The 24,507-nt window shown below is 51.1% G+C and overlaps 7 protein-coding genes across 7 annotated transcripts; 4 read left to right on the top strand and 3 right to left on the bottom strand.

The window, feature by feature from the left end:
- Window positions 1-13: 13 nt before the first annotated feature.
- Window positions 14-1,487, bottom strand: K441DRAFT_584571 (glycoside hydrolase family 76 protein; the record flags this gene model as incomplete). Its single annotated transcript, XM_067644553.1, has 3 exons — window positions 14-577; window positions 625-1,328; window positions 1,394-1,487. The coding sequence occupies 3 exons, from the start codon at window positions 1,485-1,487 to the stop codon at window positions 14-16; spliced, it is 1,362 nt and encodes a 453-aa protein (XP_067498737.1).
- A 1,158-nt stretch (window positions 1,488-2,645) lies between these two features.
- On the top strand, window positions 2,646-3,513 carry K441DRAFT_690121 (putative snare protein Snc2; the record flags this gene model as incomplete). The annotated part of the gene is made up of 3 exons (XM_067652359.1): window positions 2,646-2,759; window positions 3,194-3,425; window positions 3,494-3,513. 3 exons carry the CDS (start codon window positions 2,646-2,648, stop codon window positions 3,511-3,513), a joined length of 366 nt encoding a protein of 121 aa, XP_067498736.1.
- A 1,077-nt stretch (window positions 3,514-4,590) lies between these two features.
- On the top strand, window positions 4,591-7,585 carry K441DRAFT_667857 (bifunctional acetylglutamate kinase/N-acetyl-gamma-glutamyl-phosphate reductase). Its single transcript, XM_067649908.1, has 2 exons — window positions 4,591-7,059; window positions 7,131-7,585. Exons 1-2 carry the CDS (start codon window positions 4,666-4,668, stop codon window positions 7,422-7,424), a joined length of 2,688 nt encoding a protein of 895 aa, XP_067498735.1. The 5' UTR covers window positions 4,591-4,665; the 3' UTR covers window positions 7,425-7,585.
- Window positions 7,586-8,101: 516 nt separating this feature from the next.
- K441DRAFT_584644 (S-adenosyl-L-methionine-dependent methyltransferase) lies at window positions 8,102-9,078 on the bottom strand (the record flags this gene model as incomplete). The annotated part of the gene is made up of 3 exons (XM_067644554.1): window positions 8,102-8,743; window positions 8,807-8,996; window positions 9,044-9,078. The coding sequence occupies 3 exons, from the start codon at window positions 9,076-9,078 to the stop codon at window positions 8,102-8,104; spliced, it is 867 nt and encodes a 288-aa protein (XP_067498734.1).
- A 375-nt stretch (window positions 9,079-9,453) lies between these two features.
- On the bottom strand, window positions 9,454-10,450 carry K441DRAFT_690118 (uncharacterized protein; the record flags this gene model as incomplete). Its single annotated transcript, XM_067652358.1, has 2 exons — window positions 9,454-9,969; window positions 10,019-10,450. 2 exons carry the CDS (start codon window positions 10,448-10,450, stop codon window positions 9,454-9,456), a joined length of 948 nt encoding a protein of 315 aa, XP_067498733.1.
- K441DRAFT_699955 (uncharacterized protein) lies at window positions 10,247-14,277 on the top strand. The gene is made up of 8 exons (XM_067653209.1): window positions 10,247-11,140; window positions 11,298-11,413; window positions 11,466-11,519; window positions 11,577-11,596; window positions 11,647-11,717; window positions 12,720-12,922; window positions 13,491-13,631; window positions 13,911-14,277. The coding sequence occupies exons 1-8, from the start codon at window positions 10,624-10,626 to the stop codon at window positions 14,013-14,015; spliced, it is 1,227 nt and encodes a 408-aa protein (XP_067498732.1). The 5' UTR covers window positions 10,247-10,623; the 3' UTR covers window positions 14,016-14,277.
- Window positions 14,278-18,831: 4,554 nt separating this feature from the next.
- Window positions 18,832-20,197, top strand: K441DRAFT_690116 (uncharacterized protein; the record flags this gene model as incomplete). The annotated part of the gene is made up of 3 exons (XM_067652357.1): window positions 18,832-18,939; window positions 19,024-19,239; window positions 19,322-20,197. The coding sequence occupies 3 exons, from the start codon at window positions 18,832-18,834 to the stop codon at window positions 20,195-20,197; spliced, it is 1,200 nt and encodes a 399-aa protein (XP_067498731.1).
- Window positions 20,198-24,507: the final 4,310 nt, after the last annotated feature.

Genomic DNA, 24,507 nt, shown 5'->3' with positions numbered 1-24,507 from the left:
TTTCTCGAAGCAATCAAGCAACCATCCACCACGCGCCGCCAAGTATCGTAATCAAAATGATCGTTGTGAGGAAGCCTGCTCCAACTTTGTCGCCCGTGGTCGTCAGAGAGTGGATTAATGGGTTTGTTTCACCGTGAGATCCAGCAGATGGATTGCTTTTGCTGGTGCCGCCAGTTTCGTTTGTGAGTGGACCGGATACCTGGTCAATAAGAAGCGATTGAATAACTTCCAACGCACTCATCTGCTCGCCAACACCGTAGCTGCCATCCCAGACCCCGTTAGTTGTCCATTTCAGACCGCATGTCTTGCCATCTGTGCCACCGCTACACTGCTTTGCAGCAGCTTGAGCAGATGCCTTCAGTTTTGGCATAATTAGATCATGCGTCCAAGGCGCAACTTTGGTGGTGGCAGCCATCCAGCGTGCGAGATATGCTTTGAAAGATCGTTGATCGACGTTACATTTTCCGTTTGTCTCACAAGCTACTTCGTACATGACGTCTGGCACGTCATTCGAGAAGAAGACTGAAGTTCCATTGATGATACCCGCAGTGCGCGTCTTCCATATATCGTTACCGGTCTGGCTCATGTCAGCTGTTGAACTGCAAATAATGCGAATAGACTTACAATGTTCCACATCGTGGCAGCCCCAAGCATGAACACGCCCGCATTGTACGTCCATTGAATGTGGTTGACTTGTGTGCAGTTGATCGTATCATCGGAGCCGTCATAGAAATGATAGTCCTCGCTCATGAGACCAATAGATTCGACCCAATTCCACATGGTCTCTGCCCAATTGGTGTAGGTCGAGTTGCCCGTATACTTCCCAAGACGGGCAGCAATATTGAAGAAGCATCCGTTCGAAATTGTATTTTTGTAATTGTAACCGTTGTTGAACGTAAAGATCTGCCATCGCAGACCGCCGCCGCAGGTCGAGTTGTCCCATCGGTTGGCTTGTAAATTGAAAACTGCCTGAGCAAGGGAAAGCCATGAAGGCTTATCTGCGGGAGGATCCGGGAATTTCACCTCTGCAGCGGACATTGCCGCCATGGCCCAGAAAGCCTGATCGTCATTACCCTCAGTTTTGGTTTGATTTGGGGGCATATAATCATCGTCCGGTCCAACTTGGAACAACATAGCCTGTGTGGTAATGTCGTTGTATGTTGAGTCTCCAGTGTAATACCAGTAATCGACTAGTGATCCAAACATGGCGCCTGCCTCCCACCAGTAGTACGGAGAAGGAAGATTGCCAGGGACATCTCCTGTGTTGTTACCAGTGTACCACTTTACCATACCATATGCTATCTGGGTAGCCGCTGATTTGATTGAATCTGAGTGTTGCATAAAAACATTAGCTTTCAGAGGTTAAAATAAGGATTCTCGGAAGGAATCATACCACGAGAGGTAATATCCAAATCTATGGCATGTACACCCGACGCAGAAAGTATCAAAGCACCAAGGGCCCCAGAGGCCGATGTTGAGAACTTCATTATGCCGGTATTAAAATGTGAGGACTCAACCCTCAACCCACGTATCTAACCTTTAAAATCGAGAAACCGACGGATCGATGACGCTGTCAACGCGCAGCGCCGGACAGGTCCGTAACGAAAGTGTTTATTGTTCTTTGATGGATATAATCAGGTTCTCCTCCCAATCCTATTTCAGTCGTCAAACGAGGAGATCCTGCTACGCGAACAAAGACTGATCACGATCGAAACGAGCGACAAAGTTGGCACGGCGAGCGGCAGAGATGGCCAGGCGGGGAGTGGTGTGGAAAGTTCGACGGCACCGCCAAAAGTGGTATTAGAAATGCGAAAGCTGCGAAGTTGGGGGTTGAGCGAGTGTTCTCGGTGCTGAAGTGTACATTTGGTACTTGGATTAGTTGTATGGGTTTTGAAATCCAGGGGAGATGGGGGAAGCAATCTTCTTGTCGCCAAGGACCTGCCAAGTCGGCGTATACAAAGCTGGACACGAGCTGTTTTGAGCTTTCTGAAAGACTCTGTCAGCGTCCGCTATACTGTAAAAGGGATGAATACGAGGCATTTCGTCATAGCAGCAATGCAAATCTCGTTCTTTACACAATGTTACAGTGGGTTGATTGCTGCGTTAACTGTCTCAAGTGGTGCTTCAGTCCTTCCAAGCCCACAATCTGCGAGCAGCTTGTGACCAACCGACGGCTAGAATTAGAAGCTCGGCGCTGCGTAAGCGTGCACCATTGCCACATCTACCTGCCTTCAAGTGACGGCACGCCCGGAACACCGTACGTACTATGAGAGAGGCTCAGACCACGTGATCTGCTCGGAAAGTGGCAACGGAGTACCTTCTCGAGCGACAGAGGCATTATTTTAAACACAAAGTCGTGCTTCTGTTGTGAACACGAATTCTCGCTCGAGGCCCAAGCGCAATTTTGCAGAGATTGGACTTAGCCCTCAACATTCAGCCTCAGCTCAAACCTCACCCATACCAAAGAAGTTACAAACCACCTCGCTCGCCAAACACCTGCAACTTTGCTTTCGCCGGATAACTCTTACCCGCACGACCCATCCGCTAGCCAACCTTACTATCCATCAAAAGTCGCGCATCCAGATTCATCATCGACTGAACTCAACACCTCCGTCACTCCATTCCGTCTACACCGAACAGCAGCTATGGCCGACCGTGAGCAGCCCTACGATCCGTACATTCCCTCTGGAGGCGCCAACAACGCCAACGCCGGCGGTGCTGGCCAGAATGGCAACCATCGCACAGCGGCACTTCAAGCGGTAGGTTTTGACATGCATTTTTGTTATGAGAGGCACTGTGGAGCGTTTCTTGGGCTAGACGGACATTGCGATACCTCCAACGTTTTGAGACGTCCAACGACATTGCGACTGCGATAACTCTACCTCACAACGTCTTCCCTCACACGCCCGGTCCCTATCCAAGCCGCTTTCAGACACCGAGCTTCATTGTTGTTGGCCTGTTTTTGTGGCATGGAAAGGGGAATAATGCGTTCGAGGATGTTCTGCGGCAACCGAAAGTCTTGAGGCATCCTACTACAGTTGATAAGGTCTCCAGTACTATCAATACCCCACAGCGTATTGCTTTTCTCAAAGGAGCTCAGCATCGAGACGGATCCAGAGACTGGCTTCCGCAGAACCAAACTATGGCAACCTGAGCTATATTGCCAAGCCACTCAGCTGACGTATATCTACAGGAAATCGACAGCACTGTCGGAATTATGCGCGATAATATCAACAAGGTCTCCGAACGAGGAGCCCGACTAGATTCTCTGCAAGACAAAACCGACAACCTCGCAGTATCAGCCCAGGGCTTCCGACGCGGCGCAAACCGAGTGCGGAAGCAGATGTGGTGGAAGGACATGAAGATGCGCATGTGCCTCATCGTGGGCATCATCATCCTACTCGTTGTTATTATTGTTCCGTCCGGTAAGTCTTTATTCTCCCAAAGCACACCCATTCGGTGGACAATGCAACTAACAAATCGGCTCCTACAGTCGTTGCTACCAAACATTAAGCACTTTCACAATCAACTTAAACGAAGTGGTTCACAAAGGGGGAGAAAGTAGGAGTGTTACATAGTCCATTCGTGGGGTGTTGCACAGGCTGCTGGTCGATGATAAACTCCTGGGCTATTAGCAACCCGGAAGTTATTGTAAGCTTTACGTTCTCGGCGAAATTGGGAGCGTTGGGTTTTTCCATTTCCTTTTGTCATTCCCTGCATTCATGTTCGGCTTGTAGTGATGGGAATAATTCTTGTAACAACCGATTCCCAGTCTTCTGCTCGTGGAAGTTGGGTCGTGCTCCTTGTCTTTTGCTTCCGGGTTAGAGGTCCTGAAGGCCAGTGTCGCCTTGGGTAGTTTTGAAGTCAAGGTTCTCCGTACACTGGCTGCTCTAGTGAAGGTTTAAAGTGACTCTAGATTCCTTACAATATAAGAGTCGCAATTGGGAAAAAGAGTTGTCATGAGGTTAAGCACTAAAGGTAAGTATAGGAACAGCAAGCCCATTTTTCGATTGCAAAGCGCCTAGAGTTAGCCAACACAATTGTGTAAAGTAAGCACGATGAGGACCTCTGGTTTTTCTGGAGAATACTGGGTTCATCATTCAAGGCAGTCCAGAAGGACCTCTTGCGCCCTTATCGATCTAGGCCTGTTTCGAAAGGCACAATAATTCAGACCTTTTTTCTCGGGAGATCTGCGTCATACGCACAGAAACTCGTTGAGTGTCGTTCCGAAGAAATGGCTGCAATTGAGAGTAACTACATATGCGTTTGCGTATAGAGATTGACACGAAATGACTGCGGAGAGAGGCAGTGGTAAGGTGCATGGGCACGCAACCGCACATCTTCAGCAAGGATATTCGCAATTGGGGAGAGTAATGGACATGGATTTGGCGGGGGAAAGTCACAGCGGATCATGCGTGTATCAAAATTTCTGTTGTTGGGTGAGACCATGCAGAAAATTCTCTCAAAGTTGCGGGCCAATCAAGCCTTATGACCCCAGCGCCGCTTCCGGGTGACTGTGGGGAGCTGCCAAGGCTGCGATAACGGCCACGCAGAAAAATACCTTAGAGTGAGCCAGAGGTCCACCTCAAAACTGCCTGCTAGCCTTTCAAATCCCCCAATTCACCTCCAGGAGTGATTCAATCCCCGAAGCGGCCCGCCGACAAAATGCAGGGCGTTGTGCGATCCGGTGCTCGATTGGCAGCACGATCCTCACGCAGAGTCACCTCTCTAGCTGGAGGTCCTCGATGCCTCTCCGCCGCTCTCATATCCACCCGCAGACGGTCGTACGCCTCTATCTCGGACAGTCGGGATACTGCTTCTACACGTTCAGCATTCCTCAATTTGCTCGGAAGTGTAAGCTCCAGGAGGGAGATTGAACAATACCTCTCCCAATTCAAATCCGTTTCGTCGCAACAGTTTGCCGTTGTCAAGGTTGGAGGAGCCATTCTCACCGACCATGCAGAAATTCTCTGCAGGGCATTGCGCAATCTCTATTTGATGGGGTTGTACCCTGTCGTCGTTCATGGGGCGGGCCCTCAATTGAACAAGATTCTTGAAGATGCAGGTGTCGAGCCACAGTTCGAGGAGGGTATCCGAGTTACCGACCCGAAGACATTGGGAATTGCTCGAAAGCTCTTCCTTAAGGCCAACATGGACCTGGTGTTGAGATTGAGGCAAGACTGGGGTGTTCCAGCTCGGCCTATCACGGCTGGAGTGCTCACGGCAGACTATCTGGACAGAGACAAATGGCAATACGTTGGGAAAATCACGGATGTCCACACGAGGCCTATTGATGATGCTATAAGGGCAGGGGAAGTACCAGTTCTTTGTTCCATGGCAGAAACCGAAGACGGTCAAATCCTCAATGTCAATGCAGATGTCGTAGCTGGAGATCTAGCGCGTGCGCTGGAGCCACTGAAGATAGTATATTTGTCGGAGAAGGGTGGCCTATTTGATGGTAACACCGGGAAATTGATTTCTGCTATCAATCTCGACGAAGAGTATGATCACCTTATGAAGCAACCATGGGTCAAGTATGGTACAAGATTAAAAATCAAAGAGGTAAAGCAACTTCTGGATGACCTGCCGAGAACATCAAGTGTCGCCATTATTCATCCGCAGTATCTAGAGAAAGAGCTGTTCAGTCATACTGGAGCTGGAACTTTGATCCGACGAGGACAAAGAGTCCAGACAGCGTCCAAGTTTGAGGATTTCGAGGATATTGATATGCTCAAGGAAGCTCTTCTAAGAGACCGGGAGAGTCTGGACTCAGCAGCCGTGATTGATCGCTACGTTGAGAGCCTGAAGACTCGCCCCTTCGAGGCATTCTTTGATGAGAAGATGGGTGCCCTAGGTGTCGTTTTCCCACCGCAGGAAGGCGAAAGCATGGCACAGCTTTCAACCTTCACATGTACGAAGAATGCGTGGCTTTCAAATGTTTCGGACAACATCTTCCAACATCTGAAGGAGAAATATCCTCGATTATATTGGACAGTGGATGCGCAGGATGAGAACATTGGCTGGTTCAAGGACAAAGCTGATGGTACTCTACGCCGTGACGGCGAAGTATTTTGCTTCTGGGGCCCTGCTAACCCAACAGAAGTTGTCGCGCTTATGAACGAATTCTCTCTTCATGGCCGACGCATGTTCGGCGACCACAACCTTGAAGCACAGCTCCGTCGCGCTGCTGATTATGCTGCCAGTTTGAAGAACCAACAGCAGGTGCGTAATTACTCTACAAGCGCCACCAGCGCTCGTACAATGGGGTCATCCACGAGACCAGCCTTCAGATCCGCAAGGCTCCAACCGTCACCCTCTCGAGGATATGCCTCAGCCGCCTCGACTGCCACGACTACCAACCCTAACCCTCCGTACGGCATCAAGTTCAAGAGCAAAAACTGGCCTTCCAAAATCGCCCTCATTGGCGCCCGAGGCTACACTGGTCGGGCCCTCATCGATCTCCTTAACAAACACCCCAACATGGATCTTCGCCACGTTTCCTCGCGCGAGCTTGCGGGCAAGAAGCTTGAAGGTTACACCAAGCGTAGCATCACCTACGAGAACCTCACCCCTGATGACGTGAAACGCATGGCCGAGAAGGACGAAGTCGATTGCTGGGTGATGGCGCTCCCCAACGGCGTGTGCAAACCCTTCGTTGACGCTGTTAATGAAGCCGGCAAGCCAGATACTGTAATCGTCGATCTGAGCGCTGACTACCGCTTTGATCCCGCCTGGACATACGGTCTCCCAGAGCTTGTTGACCGTCGCAATATTGCTAACGCTACTCGCATCTCTAACCCTGGCTGTTATGCAACTGCTGCGCAGCTGGGTATTGCACCGCTCCTCAAATTCATCGGTGGCCAGCCAACTGTCTTTGGTGTCTCGGGATATTCTGGTGCGGGCACGAAACCTAGCCCGAAGAACGACGTTAAGAACCTGGAGAACAACCTGATTCCATATAGCTTAACAGATCACATCCACGAGCGGGAGATCTCGAACCAGCTGGGTCTTGACGTGGCGTTCATCCCGCATGTAGCTGTTTGGTTCCAGGGCATTCATGTAAGTTAGGTCGCCGCGGAAAAAGCTCCTCTCTTGATCACTACACTGGCTGGAGCTAACCTTCAAAACAGCACACAATCAGCATCCCGCTGTCACAAAACATGACATCGCGCGACATCCGCAACCTCTACCAAGACCGCTACGCCGGCGAGAAGCTCGTCAAGGTCGTCGGCGAGTCCCCGCTTGTGAAAAACATTTCCGGGAAGCACGGCGTCGAGATCGGCGGTTTCGCGGTGCATTCGAGCGGCAAGAGAGTCGTGGTCAACGCCACCATTGATAACCTGCTCAAAGGCGCTGCCACGCAGTGCCTGCAGAATATGAACCTGGCGCTTGGGTATGGTGAGTATGATGGTATTCCTTATTAAGTATGCAGAGTGGAAGTTTCTTCAACGGTGCTTTGAGGAGGTTGGGAGTGATATGTGGTTCAGGATATTTGGGGGTTCTACTGAGCGTTTGGAAGGAATCAGTTGGGTGGGTGTTGGGATCACTGCCGCGCCGTATATTTCGGGAGCAGCGGCGGGGAGGGAGAAGGTGACAGTCAATTTGTGAGGATCTTCTTGTACATAGCACTTTAGCGATTGCAGCATTGCAATGGTCATCTTGGCCTTGCGGTATGAGTACCTAGGTATGATAAAAGTAATTTGTTTTATGATTACGAGGCTCCATTGCAAACTAAGTTTGAGAAGCTTTGTGAGATCGCGAGTGTGTGGGGGTACTGCTGAGGAGCTTTGAGAGTTGAGCGAAGAAATGGAGAAGGGATGGGGAGCTCTATGCTACGAGATTGAGAAAGAGTGAGGTTTGGAGTCCCCTAGGTGGTAAGTTCGGATTGTAGTGCAAAGTGGTGAAAGTGCTTTGAGGCTCATACATGCGCTAAACAGGGAGTGCTACAAAGACTTCTAAATTGGTGGTGTAGGATCCCCGCCACTAAACTAATATCAACTGAGAAATCAATAGAATTACTTGCCCTGAAATTCCTTGACGCTCTCAAGCAGACACAACTCGGGCCACTCTGTGTTCAATCCTATTTTGTCCGCCGACACACTTAGATATCCTGTGCAACTGGCTTCATTCCCTTAGCAAAGAAAACAGTCCGTTCCATACTCCTTCCACTATACTCCATGTACAACTTCTCATCCAGCACGGAGATGGCAAATTCCACAAGGCCAGCCTCCTCAAAGAACGCGCGCACGTGCGCCTCGTCAAAGTCGGTAACTTTGATGGAATCGATCATTTCTTTCGGGAGTTCCTTTAACACGTCTTCAGGAATATCAGTGTGACTGTATCCGTGATGAGCGTGATGTGCATGGCCATGGCCGTGGTCGTTGTTCGGACCGTGGTGTACATACCCATGATGCCCGTGCTCGTGGGAATGATCCATTCCGGCTCCTTGGATGAAGTCTATGATGAAAAGGACACCGCCGGGTTTGAGACGCTCTACAAGGCGCTTGGTAGCTAGCGTAACGTCTTCGAAGTGATGATAGGCGGACCCTACAGCGACGATGTCGAAGTTGAAGTACTCAGGCTCGGCGAGAGCGTCCGATGACTCAGGTGTGAACAGGTTGCCGACGACAGCGGACACTTGGGATTGGGGAATACCAACATCAGTGGCGCGCTTGTTGAAAGCGGAGACCATGTTCGGGGAGATGTCAATGCCAGTAGTGGTGGTTACATACGGACCGAGGGCCTAAGCATGGGTTTAGCATTGCTAATAGGATGGATTGGGAAAGAGAATAGGAAGGAGAATTACGCGGGAAATCAAACCAGTGCCACAGGCATAATCAAGAAGCCGAACTTTTTCAGCCTCTTCAACTCCGGCGTTGGGTTCCGGTTTTGCCCAGTTGACACCAATCCAATTGAGGTGTTCGCGAACAGCGTCGGTGATCTGAGTGATGGCCTTGGCTCTCCATGGAGCGTCATCATACGTATCTGTCAAGCTACTATTGCAGACTTTAGTGATGAAGTGGTATTTAATAAATCACCTTACTCGAAGAATTTCCGATTTGCCTCGGCAAGAGCCATAGTGATAGCTGCTAGGTTTTTGGCGGAAGCAGTCGGAAAAGTTGAGACCGAAAAAAGGCCTAAAAGCGATAAAGAAATATTTTTGATTGAAAGGCTTATGATAATTGAGAACATTGGGCCAAAATTCTGTCTTATAAATAGAGGAATCAGTATTGGTGAAACTCCCCGGTCCAGTCTTCTTTTTCGGAGACATTTGGAGGAACGCTCCCATTGGTCGTTTCGGGTATAAAATAGAATACTTGTAAGTCCACTGAAAAGTTCCGGAGAGTTTTTAAATGTCCTCCTCTCAATAAAGCTTCAGCTGACGTTTGACACAATATTTTGTCCTACTTGACTCTTGTATGCCACATGGTTGGAAGAAAATCTCCATTCAGATCAATCAAATATGCCGTTGATCTCACGACTTAGATTACTGTCCGATTCTTTCGGGTAGTTCGTACTAGCCTTCTCGATTCGCATTGCCTCCTGTCGACTTATGCCCTCCATTTTCTTGCGCTGTCTTCTAGCCTCAGGATCCTCGTATCCAGCCTTGATAGGCTTTAGGGGTAAGAACTTAGTAACATTTGTTTGGGGCGGTTTGAATTGACTAAGTAGAGCGGAGCGGAATCTCTCTATTCGTTCTGTGTTGATCCTGAATCTCTCATTTGCAATACCCATGAGCATTCGGAGGTGCCTTTCATCAACCATGGAAACATTTAACCCTTCCTCATTTTGGTAGCCAATAATCGAATCGAAGGCAAGGCCGGCGGATCGCACTGCCACCATTGGATTCACTTCCGCTTGACCAGAAGAAGACAGACCCACTGCACCGCTTTCTCGAAAACCAGCACTCAACGCGGCGGAGAGGGTTCGTTGGGCACCTTCCAATGAAGCAGTAAGAACATGTAATATCTAGTCAAACGTCAGCTCACGCACATTTTGATGGTTATCTGGGAGTTACCATAGCCTCAAATTTTATATGTATATATCTTCGACCTTTTTCATGGTCTGGATCATCCACTTTACTAGGAAATTCCAAGTCAAACGTAGACAAGAAATTGGAGTCTGATATATTTTTTGGTATTGCAACCGGAGAGTGAGAAATAAAAAGCCACGCGCCCCCTCCTTTACCACCTGGACCAGCAAGAGGCGCGTCTTTCCCATCAAGCGTTTCTATCCCAGAAATATCTTTTTTCTTGCCTTCTAGGAACACGCTAATTCTTCCCGCACAGCTGCTCGTTGTTACAAGTTCATCACAGCGATTGATCTCTTCGATGAGGTCGCGGATTCCCTCATCGATCGATCCTTTAGGAGAAAGGTCACTATATTCCTTGGTGGGTAGTTCAAGCTGCCGGAGGATCCTAATCCTTTTCGCCTCGAACTGAGACGGCATGGCTCGGGCAAATTCTGCTTGCTGTGGCTAAAGATTGAATTTCGTGAGAAACGCGAAACGTCGTCATTGAGCACGGACACGGTTCAAGGAACAAACACCTCCGTCTTACATTCCAAGCTATCTACAACACCACTCTCGCACACTGGGGAACCCGAGACAACGTTTTGGAAACAATGGCTAGAAAATCTACAAGACAATCGGTAGCTTCAGCCCCTCGAAACTCTTCGAAGCGACCAGCACCCGCGAAGACTACCCCTACGCGACAATCGAAGCGTGCCAAAGCTACCTCTGCAAAAAGCGCATATTCTGAGCACGATTCCGATAACGAAGAAAAGGATGATACTGAGAAAGAGTCTGGATATGAAGAAGAAGCCGCGAGCAGTAATTTATCATCACCTGCTTCTGAATCTGATAACGAGGTAGTTAGCAGTGAAGAGGATGTTAGGCCACGGAAGAAAGGCAAGAAAGGCATACCGAAGAAAGAAACCGCGGTAGCAGTCCGTGGGGAGACTAAGGACAAGGAACTACAGAGGCCTGGTGCAAAGCTCCCTCCAGGAATCCAGTTCATCATCAAGAAGCCGAAAGCTAGGGAAGCCGGAGCCACGCCGTATGCAGACGATACAATACATCCAAACACGATGCTATTTCTCAAAGACCTGGCGGCCAACAACGATCGAGAATGGCTTAAAAGTAAGACTTCCCGTAATTGCATCACCAGCGTCCAGACCGTATTATATGCGCAGCCAAGGAGACACGTATTTTGGAAAGAAGTGCTTTTCTAAGTCTACTGCAATGCAAGAGAGAGCACTCACATTAGCCTGCAGCTAACGATATTTTTGTCCTTTAGTGCATGATCCAGACTATCGCACATCTCTCAAAGACTTCACCTCATTCGTTGAGTGTCTCACACAGAAGGTGGTTGAAGCCGACGAGACCATTCCCGAACTTCCCGTAAAAGACATAGTACCTCTTACTTTCCTATCCACAAGGCTCCTCGCTTTTAACACTAAGCTAGATCTTCCGAATATACCGAGATATTCGTTTCACCTCTGACCCAACTCCATATAAGGCTAGCACTTTTCGATATCCCATATTTGCACAGGGTTTTACTAATCATTATCACTAGACTCATTTCTCAGCGGCCTGGTAAGGACAGCATAGATTCGCTAAGTTTGCAGCAATTAAATATCACACAGGTCACGTACCGGCCGAAAGGGCCCATATGCAGCATACTATGTACAGATAGCCCCTGGTAAGAGCTTCGTTGGTAAGTTTAATTTCTTAAAAGTGTTCGCCATACTGGTGCAATGGCATATGAAGCCATACATCTACGCAAAGGCCCCTGAAGCACTCTGCATGCGGCAAAATATAGTAGTCCCCTGCGGCACCGGCGCGATTAATGTTACGCAAATCAACCTGGTCCACGCATATCACGAGTGGGCCTGTACAAATCACTAGCCTCACTGTCGACCGGAGCCGAGTCCTGGATCTATCCTATCCCTTCGCACGTTGGAGTCCTACACTTGGCGCCAAGCCTAGGAACATCGTACACACGGGCGCCCAACGGGCGCCTCTTATTGGCCAGGCCCTTATCGATACCGTAGGACGCAAACCAACGTGCGAAGGGATAGGGTTGGAATCCGTACGGTGTAGTCCTTACATTGCCGTCACCATGGCGCGGCGGAATTCTTGCAGTTCATCCGCTGCCCAGTAGTTGGGTTCGAATTCATAGAGGCGCTCGTATTGTGCACCGAGATGCAGAGGGTCATACTTGGGGTGTTGTTGTATGCGGAGCTGGTTGGTGGTGTCCCAAGCGGCCTTCGTTGTGTAACCAACGTCTGACTCTTAGTTGTGCCTCATATTCTGCATGTAATGGAGTGATTCTAGAGGCTGTACCGTTAGTCACGCTTTGGGTTGTGTACTATGGTAGATCCCGCTCTGGTGCGTTCTCCGATCGCGCAGAAGGCTGCTGCCAACAAGGTCAACACGTCTTTACATCAACAACAGGCATCGGTTATCACCAAACTGGCGGAGGAATTCTCGAATCAGCTCTGAATACCTGTAGAGGTTTCTCGATGCAAATTACTCTCACCAGTTATGCTTGGTATCCTTAACGCGTTGCGATTGGATCAGCCAACAGACGACCAAAGGTTTCCCGGCGACACATCTTAGGAATTGATAGGCTTGCCATGAAGACAAAGCCAATACGTGTTTTTTTTGGAGTCATTTACTGTTTATTGAGCCTTTACTGACGCACTGTTTCTAAAAGGAGGAGGACTGTGGTGTCCAGCTGCAGAGCCACTGAGTCTCTTGAGACGCGACATCGATCGAAAACCGCACAAGATCAAGCGTGTTCTCACAGATGCGCGGATTCGTGAGGCTTTCTTTGGAGGAGTCGCCGAAAATGAGAAGATGGTTGTGCAGGCATTTGTTGGCCAGAATGCTGGGAACGCCCTGAAGACAAAACCTAAGGTTAGTCTGTCTCATCTCCTTTCATTACTACCAGAACAGTATGCGATTACCGCCAGATGATAAAGCCTGCTGGAATCCTCCCTAAGGCCATTGGCTGCTGTTTCTTTAAATTCGGCGGGTAAGAGGGCGCGTCACCAATCGCGTCACTCCCTTAAAGTGAAATCATGAGATTGAGAGACTTGAAAATTGATAATGATGTTGGTTTGCCTGTCCCAGCGGAGCGGTTCCAGATACCACTGCCAACTTCTTACGTACTAGATATACATGCCAAGACCAATGTCTCAACATTCTACATGGAGAGGACCACAGAAGCGGACAAAAAGACGAAGTTGATATTGTTCTACTAAGAGGCCACCTATTCTCCTAATGCCAAAAAAAGGGGGAGAACGGCGAATAGTATTTTTGGACTTCACCTCCCAATCTTGATGCTCCAGAACGCCAGAAGTTATCATAACTCCACATGCTCTAAACAGTCGCAGATAATACAGGCTCTCCAGAGAGAAAGAAGACGGCGCTCGCAAATTATTCCAATCGATGGAAAAGAAGCTAACAAAAATGTAACAACCAGGGATACGAAAACGACCACCAAAATATCGACCTCCTTCGCCTCAGGAATTACACTATCGGCAGAAAGCTGGCTGATGACGAAGTAATCGGAGCTAAGGGCCTGGGCCGCATTGCTGAACAGATCTCATGCATGCTACCGTTCGTGAGTATTTCTTTATTTCGTTCGATCCAGGTCAGGTCATAGCTCGTGTTTATGGAGAAGAAACGCAGACAGTTTGACCGGAATCCCTCGAGATGCTAGGTCAAACGAATCCTTCATTGTTGGCGTTTGGTGCGTTGGCAGTGCAGCCATCGAATGGAGCCATTTTAGACCCTGCTCCGGCTTCTTTCGGGCGGGGGAAGCTGGCCAACTCATCTCCAAGCACGGCGCATTACATGCAGGAATTGAAGAAGTGGTCGCTAACTGAGGCGAGGAGCGCAGATCACCTATCTCAACAGCGTTGTCATGCCCGACGACGGGCCCAGTGCATCCAGCGACGACGACGAGGACGGCGAGAGCAGTGGAGCGGAGGAACATGAGGGTTGAGCCGGGATGCAAGGATTGCGGCGCAGCGGCTAGCAAATATGACTTGTCACTTTGAAATTCTCTTGTTGGGACCCGGGGGTGGAGCAGAGGCCAAATTTCGCAGTGGTGTGGTCAATGCAACCGAATCATGGCAGCTGGACTGTGTCGCGGTCGTGGCGATGGGCTATGCCAGTCCACGCCAGTGCACCTCCTAGGCGCATTCACATTGCAGCCCTCGGCCAATTACCGCGGCCGCCGCGGATGTGGCGCACATTATCTGCAGAAAGTTCTTAGCGCCGCATCGCTCTTTGCTCATGTGATTTAGTCCGCCTCGCCGGGCGTCAGGGATCAGGATTTCTGCCGGCGTCGGAGTGGAGACCCAGAGACCGGGGCGGATCGAACTAGCGGGCCTTGCCGTCCACAGCTGTCTCCCTGGGATCAGTAGTGGGCGTGAATGGGGAAGGTCAGCAAGCCCAGCAGTGAGGCCAGCGGTGCGAGTGGGTGCTGGCGATGGGCATGTCCCAAGCCCTCTCCAGCACCTTTTTTGCGCCTTTTGCTTTTGTGTGTGCACCTCTCAGGTCCTTGATGCAATGATGTGCCGTGCAGCGTGCGGAGTGCGCATCGCAACCTCGCCCTCGCAGCACCACCGTTGTCAGCCTCTTGACACGCTCGCCGGCCTCCCTGTCAGCCTGCAGCAGGGGTCGGCTGAACCATTCCAACTCTCCACATCGTCTTACCCCTCTCGGCTCACCCGGAACGAAGGGCTTCCTGAGGACGTGACACCGTATGAGGGACGGGCCGCATTTCGTGCTGATGAATTTATTGCCGGCCCTTCGTTGCATCTGTTCTGCAACTGGCTCCTCCACTGCGCTATCGCCAGCATCGCCAGAATTAGCGACCGGCCGTTGAGTAGTGTGCGGCGTCTAGCATCAAGTCAGCGTTGAGCGGTGAGTTTTGTTTCTATTAATGCATCCCGGGCGCTTCGTCTGTCAATTCTCACCAAACACCATGTCCCAACCGCCCCCATCCCCAACCGCGCACCGCGCACTGCAATTTCCCCCCCCCCCCCATCGCCCCTGACCAACGTCCAAGTTGTTGCATCCATCCTCGCTTCCGTCGCCGTCGCGAGAAGGTGGTGCCGCTCCGACTGTCACTCGTTCAAGATCGTCCCGCTGTGCATGAAGCCCTGGTCCATGGACTGTCTTGATTGAAAGAGAACGATGATGCAAACGAAGGCTAGGTGACAGCATGGGAGACATGTGCCTACCCGCAGCTGATAAAGGCGGGGATCTCGTGCATCATTTCGAACCCAACATTTGTCCGACCCAATTACGGGCCCGGTAAGCCCCATCGTCTTTCGCCTTATTGCTGCACATGAGTATGATGCACTACTGCATCCAGAGTTCCTTGCATTGGTGAGGGCAAACGCGGTTCGGCGATATCGAGGCACAGGAAAACAAGCAGGCCCCGAAAGGCAGGCCCAAACACAGACCGAAGATGGCGTCACAAGACCTAAATGTCAATCTCACACAGGGCAACGAACCAGGTTTGAAAATAAGCCATTAGCGGCGTTGTAGGCAGGCGTTTTGAAGGTAATCCTGAATAATCTATCACTAAGGATCTAGTGAATTAAGGGCGGAAGGGAACCGCGACTTCGCGAAGGCGCGTAGATTGCAGCATCGTGAGATGTGCCACCAAGGCAGGAACATGTACTATACTCGCGCTTTCAGGCACCCAGTGCGTAGATTGCCCGGGAATTAGGGTACCTTTAGCCAGATCGACTGCTCATATTGGCTCTTTCAACACGGCCAAAGAGAGGCACCGGAAGATTCTCGTTTGATGCTGCGGTGCGACACTAGCCCTTTATTTACCGCACCTATGTAGGCTGCATCTATGCAACGTGAAATCTCTACCCGTTCCGCCATATCTTGTGGCACACCAGTTTCAGCACTGGTTCCCGGGGCGTGCATCCCATGCTTCGGCGCTGTATCAAATGAAGCCGTACAAATTCTAACTTGGACCCATCCTTGCCTGCGTGCTCTATGATGTCTCGTTGGGGAAAGAGCAGACAAACTTCCATAAGCGCTTCTATACTTATAACAGCCGTCCCATGTTCAATCTCAAACCATCGCTAGCCGTGACTCAAAAACACACTCATCTTGTTACCCCAAAGAAGCTCCAACGCGCGCCCTGCCTCGCAATACGCCATTACCTCGGCTTCACCATCGAGAGGCGGACCGCATTGCTGAAACTAATTCTTGCTGATTGGTGGCACAGTGCATACGAGGTCGCGGTCAGCACGGATGAGCTCAGGATAGTGCTCGAGTCTGACGGAGCCCAGTGATCTTATGACCTCGACTTGCCAGTATTGACACCCACAGCCCGATAATTGCAGAGCATCGGCGTCCGTATTGGTTTCTTATTACCGCCGCAGCAAGGAAACTTGCCCGTCAGAGTAAGCGGCCCCGTAACTTCCAACGGCTGTGGGTACCTTCGCCTTAATATCATTGATTGTCAAGATCCCGATCCATCTCTTCCCGCAGAACGACAGGAGAGCCAAGTCCACACCCACCCGGCCAAGATTCGCCCCAAGCATTCCTCGCCATCCATCGCGAAAAAGCGTGCAGCGACGGGAAGGCCGGCACTATTATAGAGCATTTTTGGGGGTTCTCTCAGGACCAGCGACGAATCATTGCTCGAGGGGTTGGCACTCCAAGGCTTCTGAATCGGACCAGCCCCGGTGCCACTTGATGCTAAACGAGCAGTTAAGACGCCAGCCAGCCGTGAGATTCAGTAGTGATTCGAGCCCGACTCCAGATCTGTACGTCATCTCCCCTGTTCAATAAAGACGCATGCGGGCCGTCGTCGGCACTATTTTGCATAGTGTACCCTTTTCGAGAAGGCCGCTCAGCTCCTTCGCTGACGACAAAGTTGCCTGATCAGCCCGGCGGAGGCTCCTCACTGGCTGGACGAGCAACACCAACGCGACCAGGGTATTTTAGCTCCCCAGGATTGGTGGCCGCGGCCGCTTTCAAGGCCTGCACGAGCGGCAGCCCTACCTGCATGGGACGTCTGTCAAATCTCGGCGTCAGACCGAGCAACACAGCCAAACGAGCGCCCAAGCCCGAGGTACCCCTGCTACCTTGGGCCAAAACCCGCTTACCAGGGTCACGGACGGAAGTGAGTCTGAGACTCGAAACGTGCTGGGGAGTTCTTTGGTTCGCATAGTCGCCTCTGTGCCCGTTTTTGCGGGTCGAGACGCGGGCGAAGGGCGAGCAAAGGGCGGGCAGCAGCTGAACAGAGCCGAGCCGGCAGCGCTGGAGAGGAGCAAAAGGTGTGTCAAGAGCTCAGGACCGGTCAAACCGGAAATCTAGCCACCGCGTCGTCCCGTGGTTGTCACGCTGGTTCGTCGAATGGTAGTGAAACCGTGATAGGGTTTGCGCCAACAACAGTGGGACGGAAAGCCGCTCCATTTTGCGGTCAGAGCGCGCGGTGCCGTTGGAGCGCGCACAAAATAGCTGGTTGCTAGCTGGTGCTCTGATGGTACTGGTACTGCTGCTGGTACTGGCGCTGGTGTTGGTGCTGGTGCTGGTGCTGGTGCTGATGTTGGTGCTGCTTAGTGCTTGGTGCTTGCTTGGTTGCTGGCCCGCAGCCCGAAAGGCAATCCTCCACCTTCCAAAGCCGTTGTGGGGTGGATGAGCGCTACATGGTTCGGGTCGGTCGGGCACAGCGCTGCGAGTGCGGCACAGCGTTGGCCGGCAAAAGCCCAGCAGCTGCTGGCTGCCAGGCCTTTTTATTGCAGCCAGAGATTTGAGGGGTGGCCTGGGGGTGGAGATCAGTCGCTTGTGGGCGCCTGCAGAGTTCCTCGTGGCAAAGCCCTGGCTGTGCATGCGGGCATTACCGCGTGCCGTTACGGGCCTTCTCCCTTAGCCTTGCATTTGAGCATTTCGCCCTTGCGATGATCCCAAGCTGACCGCTCGCCAACACCATCAGCCATCACCTGCGCCAGCAAGGCTCCAGCACCCTCAGCAGGAGCAGCGCCCCCGTCCGACGCTCAGCACACGGCGCGGCGCCAACGCAATACAAGCCCGCTAGAGCTGGCTCTGTCCGCGAATCCGCGGCGGCGTTCCGGGTGACGGGCTGGGATCGCCTCAAGCGTGACAGGGAAGGCCAGGGAGGCTGCGGGCGTGCGAGGGCGCGAGGGAGCCAGTGCTCGCCAGTGCTGCCAGTGTTGCCAGGCGAGCCAGAGCACAGATGGTGCTGCTCTTCTGGTGGTTCCGCTCGGGGGCAGGCGGAGTGTGACGAGCACCGTTAATAATAACAGACGGGAGCCCTTTTTCTTGGGGGTTCTAGTTAGTGGACGCTACCGTCTCCCCCAAAACCCAAGGACCTTTCTGCTGGATCGTCGTTCGCCTCCTTTCCCCCGGTATCCTCGACGAGTCTCCATTCGCACCGCCGACGCTCTCGCGGTTCCTTTCGAGAAGCCTTCCAGCCTCCCAGCCCTCCAGCAGCCTCAGCCCGGTCCGCTGCATAATATCCTCCCTCCTACCCCACTCCCTCTCCACCGACCGCCTCCCTGTTCGAGCTTGGCGCTCCTGCATCGGTGCACTGCCTCTTTGACCTGCATCCCGCCTGTCGTGCGGCCCGTCCGGTTTTGTGCAACCATACAACGCCGCCCATCGAATCACCACCACCGCACCTCCACCTCCTCCAAGACCCTCTCTCCCAATTCTCACTCAGCCTAGGGCTATGATTGACGCTGCATTGTCAAAGCTGTAAGGTGGAAATTTAGGCACGGCGGCGGTGGCGGCAACTCACGGCCCATATACACTTGCAAATGTTCCCACACCACCCAGGCGGCCAAGGTCAGCTTCCTTCTCACTGGAATTCCCAGCCTCCAACATCCTCACAACCCACAAACGGCACATATCCGCCGCATTCTCATGTACGTCTTAGGTCACGCGTCTCCCGGACCTGCTGCGCCGCCTGCTACCTTCTTCTCATGCTGACTCACGTTCACTTCATCTAGATTACCACCTCACTCCCTCCTCCGGCAGAACCACGACCCGACATGACGGCTCTACAACCTCAACCTCCCTACCGTCTTCCCGCTCCGCACGAATGGAGCCGTGCTGCTCCACCTCCAGACCCATATAGACCTGGCCCTCCTCACATGGCTTATGCCCAGCAGCCCGCACCGCGGCAGAGAACCGCCATAGCTTGCCGCTACTGCAGAAGACGCAAAGTGAGTGATGATTTTTCTGATTTTTCGGGTTTTTTTTGAGCTTTCAAAGGGGTGTTTTTTAGCTTATAGAAAAACTTCCTAGATCCGCTGTTCTGGATTTGAGGCCTCAGACGATGGGCGTTGCACAAACTGCGTTCGTTTTGCGCAAGAGTGCATCTTCACCCCAGTTTCAGCTCAGACTCAAGCATTTGTGCCCGCGCACACTGTCTGGCGTGGAGGCGGGCAAGCTCCTCCAACGTTGTATGGCGCATACGGGCAACCACTCCCGCCTGCCTCACATCAACATCAACAGGACGCATATGCCCCTCCTGCACCGCGCCAGCAGGGCTATCCTTTGCCCAGCCCGACAGGTCCGTATTCTGCTTCTGCTTCAGGTCCTGGCCCTGTATACGCATCTCCTTTGGGCGGTGCCTACGATGACTGGAGTAGCCGTGATGCGCACAATAGCAGGAAGCGGCCCATCGCCGAGCCGCACACTCCTACTCTTCCCCCGCCAAATCCTGCTTCAGCGTCACAGCTCCCCGCTCATCGAGGCCCCGGCCCGGATTACACTTATCCTGACCCAACCGCTCTAACACCCGCCGCTGTGTCTCCAGCGTCCTCTTCTGCGTCATACCACTCTGCCCCGCCACCGCAAGCCCAACCGTACTACTCTGCACAACCACCCCGCCGCTCTTCGCCGCAGAGCGCGTATTCCTATGACCCGAGTCGCACCTCGTCGTCCCCGAACACGCAAGGTGCTCCGAGTACGCCGGGGTCAGCTCCTTACCCGGCTTTCCCCGCCGACAGTGCTCTCCGTCCACTTCCGGTTCGTTCCGAAGGGAGGACTCCACCTCCTCCAACGTCACAGCCAAGCAGCAGACCGGGCATGCGTATCACTGACATTGTGAGCGGGGATATAGAAAGAAGCTCGACTGACAGTGATATGCTCAACGCCCTAAATAGGAGACCAATGTAAAAATGAGGGGGGATTTTCTAATGGAGCACGTGAGGTGCGAAGGGGAGGGTACTGAACGAAATGTGCGAAAAAAGCCGGGCGATTTTTCCAGAGCTGGATCTCTGGTGAGGCAGATTGAGGCTCAGGGTTGCGTTTGACGAAAAGAGAAGGCGAAGTGCAAGATCTCCGCCAAAAAATTCACGGCCACAGTTGGAGCTGCCCAGAAATGCCCGGTACGGTGTGGCTACATTGCTTTTTCTTTGCTATTTGGAATTTTTTCGCCTCGCCTCAATCATGCCTTTTTGGGGTTCGTGGATGGCTGGTGCACGTGGGTGGGTGGTATATCTGCAGCGATTTTTATGCATGTCCCTTTCTTTACTTTCAAAATTCCTCGAATTTCACTCGTCTGTCTTTTCCCTCCCAGTCAAAATCAACGCTCGAGTGAACCAAACAAGCATTTTGGTGGCACATGTGCAAGGATAGGATTTAAGTTTCGTTTGCCGTGTTCTTGTTTCGAAACACGAATGCAGGCCCGCCTCATCCGCCCTCACCACTCACAACACTTGCATCACACGGCCGCCAAGTCTACATGAGACTTCTATTGTTTTGCGCATTGCTTGCTTAATTTGGTACTTTACTCGTTTATCCCGTTATATCTATCTCCTCACGGACTCTTTTCCCCAGTTGGGGTGAGGCTGTGAGGAACTGCTTGTAATGCGCTGGCGTCGCTGAGCTGGGGTCCTTCGTCAGCTCGCTTACTTCACCGGTTTTCTTACCATTCACATGGTTAATTTTGGGTGGCGTGCTTTTGGCGGAAGGGGCGAAAAACTGGTGGCGGAGATCTTTTTTTTTTCAAGCGCGGATGCATCCCTGGGGTCTTACTGGTCTTTTTATCCTCCATCTTTCCGTGTGGCTTGCATGCTCTGGTTGGTGGTGGAGCGTTGCCTTTTTAGATTGGCTACGGTGGAGCCGGTGGAGATCTGTTTCATGCTCCATACAAGGGTTTGTGTCGTGGATCGGAATGGAGTGGTTGGGGTGGTGACGATGGTGTCAACTGGCTATATCTTGCGATTTTTACAATTTTGTGTCGTGCCCCTTCTTTCTTATAATGTCTCGGTTGGGTGGCTGTCTGATATCGATTTTTTAACGTTATAAAGCACAAGAATGTGAACTGCGAACAGCGAATATGCGCCGCACTATATAAATTTTTTACATATACCTGCCTATTTTGTCCAAGTCACAGCGGTGAGGATTATGCGTTGGAGAGGCTTTTGGCTGGAACATTGGAAGCAGACCCATAAGACATCCACATTCTTGAGACGCCTCATTGACTATACTAGGATGCGTTGATCAGGTGCCTTCCCTGAGGAAAGCATCCTCAATGCTTGCCACTCGTCCTCCGTCATCCATACCTATACCAACCACGTCCCAGACCACACCAACCAGCGGAACTTCCCACCGCCCAAGTTCGTGTACTGACTCAGAAGAGGCATTGTAAGAACAACAAAGTTTATCGCTAGCCTAGGCTGTCCAATCCCAGCGATGAGATATCTTCTCTTCATGGCAGCATTCGTCAATGGTCTCGAACTGTCCAAAAAAAATCATGGCCGGTTTCCATACCTTCTCTAGAAATGGCCGTGGCATACGCAGGTGGGTTGAGGAAACTTAGCCAATGAACTACTCGAATTAAATGAGGCGATAGACGATGGTCAATATGTGTCCATGCTATCCACGCTATCAAAAGCAAAATTAAAGTTTTCGATTCCTAGTTACTTTGAAACCTACTTCCAAAGTAGGCAAACCCAACGACATACTTCCTCCTTCGGCATCTCTTTCCCTGTTGAAAATTGCTTCACCAGTTTGCTTCACAACTCGTGTCTCGATTATCTGGCTCTGCGTCATTTCGTTACTTGGTTGTCTTAAATTCAAATTGCATCACGCCGCCGAAGTATGTCCCAAGAAGCTCGACAGAGATATTCAGCATTGCATCGTCCTCGCGCCAAAACTTCGCAGCACACAATGGAATATTAGCCATCTCGAGTTAAAAACGCCCTCTGGCTGGTCATTTATGACAATCTATTGGGATTAGTTGAATCCTTATAAAATCCCCTTCCTCTCCCCGTGGCATATTTTTGCCTGTACCGCTGCATCCATAGACACCAAGCCACGCCCCCGTTCGTTCTCTGACACAGTAGTCACATTTGCTTGATCCTTGTTCCTACAGGTCAACCCAAACGCCCATCGTCGTTCCCTAAACCCATCACGTCTACCGAACTGCAGAAACAACTCTCGGAAAAGCTACAGATCTACACGCTAACTGCTTCAGAGAGGGAACAGAATCTTTTCCTCTGCCAGCCTAATCCAGCATGCTCGTCGGACGAGGCAACGGCTTGAAAATAACGAGAACCGTGACCTCTTGTTGAAGGATGTGACCGTAGGGCTGGAGCAAGACCGTGACATTGTAGACAGCGAGCTCGGTGACCTAGCGGAGAAGCTGGACTTTACCTGTGGCCAATACGAAGATTTACCACTGAAATTGACGGGGGAAATGGAAGAGGTGTGCAACAAACTCTACGCCGAGCTTAAGAACAAGGAAAGATATTCTGACTGGGTCATCTTTCGTCTCAATCAGGGTCTAGATGAGAGGAGCTACTGTTGACCGGAATTTGAGGCTATATATTGTCCTAATTGGCGCTGCCAAAAGGACTGGTCCTTTTGGTGCCAGTTAGCGGTCAACGGCTACCTTAACAGTACTGATCTCGTTGTAAATGCGTGTTGATTGTGCTGATCAAATTGCGCGGAATTATACCATTTCTGTATAGGATTGTACCTAAAATAGGTAGAAATACGTTAAAAATACGTTAAAATGGTCGTGCTTGGTACTTAAAAACGTATGAAATTATGCTGTTTGATCGCCAACATCAACAGGTAAGAGGCGGTGTATGCGGTGCGGCAGTAGCGCGGCCGGTAGCGAGTTAATTTGGACCAATCACACCCCACTAAGATCATTCTAATTTTTTTACTACACTCACAATCAACCACAGGCTAGACTATATTCTCCTCTATCAAGGAGAACACCATGGTATGCCTTCATTCCAGGAGGTGCAACAATTCACTCTATAACACAGCGTTCACGACATATTCATGTGCTGTCACTATTCTTCGCGATGTTTTCATCCCTACAATGGAAACTATCACATTTGGACAGCTAGAGCTTGGCATACACCTCCTCGAACTACATGACGATCGATGTCACGCGCTCTTTGGCAATTAGAATTAAGCAACACGAACCACGAAGGATAATTCCATCATGTCCCATCCCTGCATCATCAAACAACATCCTTTCACGGCGACGCACATTACTGGTAATCAGAAGCACCGCCGGTCTACACCAAAGCCTATTACAACTTGTCTCTATCTCAAATCGGAACTTCAATGCGACCGACTACGACCCATGCAACAACCCAGTTCTCGCGCCTATGCTTCCATTCTGACAGTCTCCCAAACAGAAACGAAGATTCCAAAAATACCCCCATCCGCCAACACCGCGCTGTGTTTCGAGCGAAGCTCTTAGCCACGGCACTAGGGCCGAGTTCAGGTATGACAGCGGGCCCGGCTAGGCGTCTAGATCGCTTACAAGAAATAAGGCATGCAAGATATTAATAAGTTACTCTGCATTTTACTATAGGGCGTTCTAGCAAGGTCCTTGGGCACGTGAGTATTCTAACACGTCACAGGTTCTAAGAATGCACAGGATTTTGAAGAATCAGGATGTGAAACAAGCCGAATCGGTGGGGGAGGGAGCTTAGATATGCTAATCTATATTTGAAAGGTGAGACGTGTTGAGACATGGCTGGGACAAATTATCCTTCTACAGCAGCACTAGAGAGATCTGGTTACTATCCTCGAAGTCTTTTATGGGAATTCTTGCGTTGTCCACACATTCCTTTGGACAATTGTCTCATTTTGATACGTATGGCGTGTGGAGTTTCGGGAGGTTTCGTGGCATGGTTCTTTGCGTTTTTCACTTCCTTGATGGATGGATGAATATTTCAATATCTATTATGTCGTACGTGTTGCTTCCACTAAGCTCCTTGTCCACGAAACGATATGTTGTATATGCTATTCACTGTGCTGTCTAGCCAGAAGAACGCTGGGGTATCCTGAGCGGCGCTTCCAACAAGGGGATGCCTAACAATGTGCCCAAATGCCAGAAGCTACTGAGTGAGATCTGCGTTAAGCGCTGCACCTAGTGGATATGCATAACGCTCAATGCTACGAAAAGAAAAAGGTGTGTACCGCGAGAGCGGCTTGCTGGGTCAGCTCCGGAA

This window comes from Cenococcum geophilum (assembly GCF_001692895.1).
Source record: "Cenococcum geophilum 1.58 unplaced genomic scaffold K441scaffold_58, whole genome shotgun sequence".
NCBI lineage: Eukaryota > Fungi > Ascomycota > Dothideomycetes > Gloniales > Gloniaceae > Cenococcum > Cenococcum geophilum.
Note: the sequence above shows the minus strand (reverse complement) of the source record. Positions and strands in the feature narration are given on the sequence as shown.

What these genes read in the sequence shown, in the direction of transcription:
- K441DRAFT_667857 (XM_067649908.1), top strand. Translation starts at nt 4,666, where the DNA reads ATGCAGGGCGTTGTGCGATCCGGTGCTCGATTGGCAGCACGATCCTCA. An exon ending in TTTGGTTCCAGGGCATTCAT is followed by an intron (nt 7,060 to 7,130) that starts GTAAGTTAGGTC and finishes CCTTCAAAACAG; the next exon opens with CACACAATCAGCATCCCGCT.
- K441DRAFT_699955 (XM_067653209.1), top strand. Translation starts at nt 10,624, where the DNA reads ATGGCTAGAAAATCTACAAGACAATCGGTAGCTTCAGCCCCTCGAAAC. An exon ending in ACTCATTTCTCAGCGGCCTG is followed by an intron (nt 11,597 to 11,646) that starts GTAAGGACAGCA and finishes AATATCACACAG; the next exon opens with GTCACGTACCGGCCGAAAGG. An exon ending in TCTCATGCATGCTACCGTTC is followed by an intron (nt 13,632 to 13,910) that starts GTGAGTATTTCT and finishes CGAGGAGCGCAG; the next exon opens with ATCACCTATCTCAACAGCGT.